At 42.3% G+C, this 6,702-nt stretch overlaps 1 protein-coding gene across 1 annotated transcript in view; it reads right to left on the bottom strand.

Annotated features, from left to right (window-relative positions):
* The window catches only part of ptprda (protein tyrosine phosphatase receptor type Da), a 153,528-nt gene that overhangs the window by 53,231 nt on the left and 93,595 nt on the right, over positions 1-6,702 (bottom strand). Inside the window, exon 4 of the mRNA XM_050035235.1 lies at positions 4,464-4,642. Within this exon, the coding sequence (XP_049891192.1) occupies positions 4,464-4,642 (179 nt within the window). The remainder of the gene's footprint in view (positions 1-4,463; positions 4,643-6,702) is intronic.

Below are 6,702 nucleotides of genomic sequence, written 5' to 3'. Positions count from 1 at the left end.
GGTCTGCGCGGCGTCCTCCCCTGCCACTTGATCCAACTCACCACCAGGTGGTGATCAGTTGACAGCTCTGCTCCTCTCTTCACCCGAGTGTCCAGAACATATGGTCGCAGGTCAAATGACACGACTACAAAGTCAATCATTGACCTGTGACCTAGGCTGTCCTGGTGCCACGTGCACCGATGGACATCCTTATGCTCAAACATGGTGTTAGTTATGGCCAAACTGCGACCCGCACATTAGTCCAATAACTGCACACCACTCGGGTTCAGATCGGGCAGGTCGTTCCTCCCAATCACGCCCCTCCAGGTCCTGCTGTCATTGCCCACGTGAGCGTTGAAGTCCCCCAGCAGAACAATGGAGTCCCCGGTCGGGGCACTGTCCAGTACCCGTCCCAGGGACTCCAAAAAGGGCGGGTACTCTGAACTGCTGTTCGGCGCATAAGCGCAGAAAACAATCAGGACCCGTTCCCCGACCCGAAGGCGCAGGGACGCAACCCTTTCGTCCACTGGGGTGAACCCCAACGTACAGGCAGAGAGTCTGGGGGCTATCAGAAAGCCCACCCCGGCCCTCCGCCTCTCACCCGGAGCAACTCCAGCAAAGGAGAGAGTCCAACCCCTCTCAAGGACTTGGGTTCCAGAGTCGGAACTATGTGTCGAGGTGAGGCCGACTATATCTAGCCGGTAGCGCTCAACCTCTTCCACAAGCTCCGGCTCCTTCTTTGCCAGAGAGGTGACATTCCATGTCCCAAGAGCCAACTTCTGTAGCCGAGGATCGGACCGCCAAGGCCCCCGCCTTGGTCTGCTGCCCGATCCACACTGCACCGAACCCTTCTGGATCCCTCTGCAGGTGGTGGGCCTGCAGGGGGACGAGCCCATGTAGCCGGTTCGGGCTTGGCCCGGCCGGACCCCATGGGCGAAGGCCTGGCCACCAGGCGCTCGCCCACGGGCCCCAGCCCCAGGCCTGGCTCCAGGGCAGGGCCCCGGTAACCCTCCGGGCCAGGTACACCAACTCTTGTTATCTTCCATCATGAAGGGTCCTCTGAACCGTTCTTCGTCTGACCCTTCGCCCAGAACCAATCTGCCATGGGAAATCCTACCAGGGGCGAAATGTCCCCGACAGCACAGCTCCTAGGGTCATTAGGGCACTCAAACTCCACCACGATAAGGTGACGGTTCTCGGAGGAGTTTTTTTTTTTTTTTTTATTAGTGAAATTACATGACAAAAACAGTGACATGACATGGTGAACACATAAACAGACATGACGGGGGGAACATACATAACTACAGACAATAACATAGAATGAAACAAGAAATGAAAATGTAGTTATTAAGTGTCAAATGTCCATATTCAGTTCTACGGAGAGCATAGTTCATTGTGTCTTTGTTGGGGAGCGGGAGGGAGGCTGGGCTTTGGTGCGTATGATGGAGAGAGGGAAAAATAAATGCATAAATAAAGAAATGAATAAGTAATAAAACATAACATGACGTAAATATGGCGGCAGTAGCTCAGTCCATAGGGACTTGGGTTGGGAACCGGAGGGTTGCCTGTTCAAGTCCCCGTCCGGACCAAAACATGGAGTGTGGACTGGTAGCTGGAGAGGTGCCAGTTCACCTCCTGGGCACTGCCGAGGTGCCCCTGAGCAAGGCACCGAACCCCCCAACCGCTCAGAGCGTCTGTCATGGGCAGCCCACTCTGACATCTCTCCACTTAGTGCATGTATAGGTCCAGTTTGTGCATGTGTGTGTTCGGACCTGTGTGTAATTGACAAACAGAGTGAAAAATTGAATTTCCCCTCGGGGATTAATAAAGTATATAAAATTAAAAAATTAAATTAAAAAAATATATAATTAATCGTAATGTTAACAGAGTACAATTAAGTATGATATATCTTGGTATAATAAAGTAATATAGTATGATATAATATAAGAGCACAATACAGTAATATATATTTTTTTAATCTATTTAGGTCAGTCCCGCTTTTGGGCCGCACCCAGACCCTTAGGTGGCCGCTGACCCTTTGCAGGTCTTGCCGTAATCCCATTTCCCGTCTCAGTCCTGGGCAACTCCCAGACCCCTTGGGAGGGAGTCTGCCCAACATGGAGGGGCTCTGTGGTGTTTGAGAGGAGTAGGCCCGGCCAGCCCCGCCGCCCGTCTGCCCCAACCAGGGGTCCTGCCGCGCCACCGGAGAGCCAGGCATGAGGACACCCCGCACCTACCAAGCCCACCCAGCCCGGCGCCACCCCCAACACCCCTGTTGTCATTTTATTTGCATCTTAATAATTGCATCTTATTTGCATCTTAATAATAATAATGATAATGATAATGATAATGATAATAATAATAATACAATTATTCAAATCATGTTCGCATTATGCTCAGTATATTATAACATGATGATATGGCTATCTACATAATATATATTTGACTTTATCAGTGTGTACACAAAAACAAAACAAAACAAAAAAAAAACAAGGAAGAAACAAATGAATAATAAATAAATAGATAAATTAATAAATACATGTTCATTTGATATATGACAGCTGCTTGTTTTTCCATGATTTTGAGAGCAAATTTTATATACTTAGTGATTTTTTTAATCTTTCAAATTTGGCTCAGTGATTAATGACACATATTTCTGTGATGTGACAAACTTATAACAGACATTTTTTGCTGCTTTACACAGACTTTAAGTAAAAGTATATAACTATAATCAGCAAAATGTGATGTAATGAAAATACTTAAAGTATTAAAAGTACATACTGTACTGAGGAAAATGTTCCCTTTGACTGTTACAGTCTGGTGTAATATTGTTAGATGATGATTCTGATACATGCATAAATGACCCAAAACCCAAAACAACACCATTGTTTGTATTGTCCAACCAACAGTCCAAACACCAACATCATAAAAAAAATTACATTTAAATTATTAAATTATCAACGCCGAAAGCACACAATGTTTTTGCTTTAAAGGTAACTTTATCGATTTTCAAAATAGTGGCCAGTTTATTTTCTGTCAATTCATTAATCGACTGATAGTTCCAGCTGTACTTGTACATTTTCATATGTTTTCTATGCAAAAATCCTAATTTGTAAAATTACAAGTAACAAAGCTATTGGATGAAGGTAGTGGAGGAGAAGCAGAAAGTGGCATGAGAAGAAAACACTTTGTACAGAAGTGCATTGCATTCACTGAATTTAAAAAAACGACGAGATGACTAAACACATAATTCAAGGTAACATTATGCTGCTGAGTTTATTTTATAACAGGCAATATTCTAATGTAGGTTGAGAATGCAGTCAGACAGGGGAGACAGACATCATGTACTGACGTTTAGTGACAGACCTGTCACTTACCCGCAAATTCTGATTTATACTTCTCTGCTCTAAAAACTATTTTGGTTTTATTTTTTCTTATGTCATTCCAAGCATGTGAAAACCTAGTGTATACAGTACATCAGAGTAAGGTGCGCACAAAAATATGGGAAAAATCCTGTGCTGTATTGATTTAGTAAGGGACAGTGTATGTTATTTTTTATATACAAGACGATCTGATATTAATGTTGTACGGTACAGGTGGCAACCTTTTCGTCTCTGTAGGCAGTGAACTGCAGTGGTGGTTACAGGAACTTCCTTTTTGTTCTGGTTGCGCGTTTAACACTATTGTTGAAGCCACAAATTTAGCTTTGTCTGGTTGTTATAACGTGACAGACATGGACAACACAACAGGCACCAAAGCTCAAAGGACCAAAGGACATTTTAGAACATGCTAATTTAACATTAGTAAAATATCTGTTAAAAAGACAAAGCAGTATTTGCCACCAAGATTAGCTACTAAGACTAACCATAGACAGTCAATGCAACCAGCTACTTCTGCTATCTCACTGAAAGTTTTACCCATAATCATTTCTACAGTAGTGCCCTCAGCAATAAGGTGGATAGTATTTTATCTTTATGAGTTTGTGAGTATGACTTGACTTGTGATTTGCTCGACTTATAGCAGGGACTCACCTTGACTTGCTTAATTTTCACCACAGTGACTTGGGACTTGCTTGAGACTTGAAAGTTAAGACTTTAGACTTGCTTGTAACTTGCACACGTGTGACTTACTCTCACCTCTGGTTATGGATATTTGATAGTTATTGGTGTTGATTTGTTTAATAGTGAATGAGTGCTTTGATTTGATTAAGATTTATTGAAGTTCCTCTGTTTACTGATCATTATTTTTATTTGCCTGTTAGCCATTAAATTATCTGCCAGTCAACTAAAGTGAAAATCCTACGCAAAGACAATACCCTGTTGAATGACTCTCATCTCTGGTCCTTATGCTTTAACTGGTGTGCCAGTGCAGAGGCTTTTTAAAAGGTTTTTCATTAAAGTAATTTGAAGTAATAAAAACCCATTAAACATTCTTTTCTATCATGTTCAAGTCATAAATCATGCAATAGCAAGCTCTGGACTCACCTGTATCCATCAATGAAGCTGGCATTGATGTAGTCGGAGCCCTCCACTCCTCTGATTGGCTGCAGGCAGATGCGGGTGGACTCAAAAGGCATGATGTTCACCAGGCGGTTCTTGAATTTGTTACATGGCAGGTTGGCACAAATTAATCTTGAGGTATGTGGTTTAGAGTTGGCCAGTTTCTGTGGACACAGAGAGGACACATATGTCTCTGATTCTGCTCAGACACCCGATCTTCAGACCAGAAGTGACTGTGCTGCGGCTTCACAACCACACCCAATGTCTCCACCGTCTGATTCTGGTCTTGATACAACTAGTAAGGCGTGGGCAAAAGAATGCATATACTCAATGTATCGCGGCTTGTTCCACGTGCGATGTATAAGATGACGACATTACGAACATCAAGTCTAACGGTCATGTTGTCTTTTTTTAAGTGATCAGCATGAGACTCGAATGATATTTTGGTCTTCCTATGGCTCTCTCACTCGCTCAGACACACAGACACAGAGACACACACACACACACACACACACACACACACACACACACACACACACACACACACACAAAAAGAAAGACTCTCAAACATTTGCATCATACACACTCCTGTGCCCATCCAGATAGTTTTCTCCTGAGGTATAGTGTGAGAAGGCCAGGGTGTGTTTCTCATCTACGGGGCTTCAGACCATTACGAGTCACATTTTGTGACCATGAAGCACCAGTGCAACTTGCAAATATTATTAATAAATGAATTGGAGAGCTGATAGTTTGTTTTCAGCTCACAATAAATAAATCCTCACTTTTAAAAGGTGCAGCAGTAACAGTTTAACTTTGTGCTAACTGCTAACATCTGACTGTTGACCAGAAGCTACAAGTTCACAGCAAAAACATCAACACTTCCTGCTCGAGATGAGCCAGGAGCTTGAATTATTTAATTATAACAGTACTTTATTTAGCTTTATTATAACAATATTTTATTTAAATTGATTACAACAATACTTTGTTTAGCTTTATTATGACAGTAGTTACCTGTCATAGTTCATTTAAAAATATGATATTTTAGTAGTCTACAGTACTTGGGAAGAGAATTCAGAATATCGCAATATATATTGTGTATTGTGATATGGCCTAAAAATATTGCGATATTATTTTTAAGCCATATCACCCAGCCCTAGTGGACTGTGGTGTGTAGTAAGAGTATGATGAGGTAACAGTCTTGTTATTACATAAAAAATATGTATTTTGAGCGGATCCTCTTTGTTCTCTGACCTCAAGTAAGCCTGATGTCATAGTCTCTTAAAATTCATCTTGAAGACACTGAAAAAGTCAAAACCAACTCAGACAGTTACTGTGAGCTGTGCCAGTGCCTATCAAACTGCGGAGACTAAAATTTTTGAAAGCAAACTTTTTTTTTTTTTTTTTTTTGTGGGCTTTCCTGACGAGCCCTAATGTGAACTCTTTGCACCACAAAGGCAAATTTCAATTTGAGAAGTGCTTGCAAAAAATATTTGCAGTGAGTTGAGGATCAGAATCTAAACCTGGCCAAATCACTGAGTGCTGATTGAGCAGTAGAGGGTAGTGCAGCAGCTCATCCGTTGTAAAACCACAAAACCAAGTAGGCCCTTGTCTTTAGGCCACTAGATATCTAGTTTGTCCTGGCCCTCGCACTCTCTTCCATCTCCTTTGGCCTGCCATCTAAAGCTCAAAAGTTAAGCTCTCACAGCTTCTCCTCTGTGAACGAGTTTATCTCTTTTGCACAGGCTGAAGATGAAAATGTTTCCTCCTTCCTAGCTCTCACTGCATCATGCAGTTGAACTGGCACTACAGCCATTTAGTAGGCCTATTGCACTTTCATCAACTTCGAAGACTTGTGAGACACGGATTGAAAAACAAATGGTCAAACTGGATGCAATAGAGGCTGACATATCCTAACTTCTCTTCAAGTCAAGTCAACTTTATTTATAGAGCACATTTAAAAACAACAATCGTTGACCAAAGTGCTTTACAATGGATACAATTATGCACAACCAAGCAGCGATGGGGACTCGAGTCATTGTGACTTGGACTTGAGTCGACTCGAGTCGCTGTTTTGATGACTTGTGACTTGACTTGACAAAAAATAAAAGACTTGAGACTTGACTCGGACTTGGAAGTTAAAGACTCGGGACTTGACTTGACTTGAGACACGATGACTTGAATGACTTGAGTGTTATTCACATCATGTTTTCGGTTAGAATATAAA

This window comes from Epinephelus moara, chromosome 22 (assembly GCF_006386435.1).
Source record: "Epinephelus moara isolate mb chromosome 22, YSFRI_EMoa_1.0, whole genome shotgun sequence".
Lineage (NCBI taxonomy): Eukaryota > Metazoa > Chordata > Actinopteri > Perciformes > Serranidae > Epinephelus > Epinephelus moara.
The sequence above is the reverse complement of the archived record's forward strand: the minus strand, read 5'-3'. Positions and strand labels throughout refer to the sequence as shown.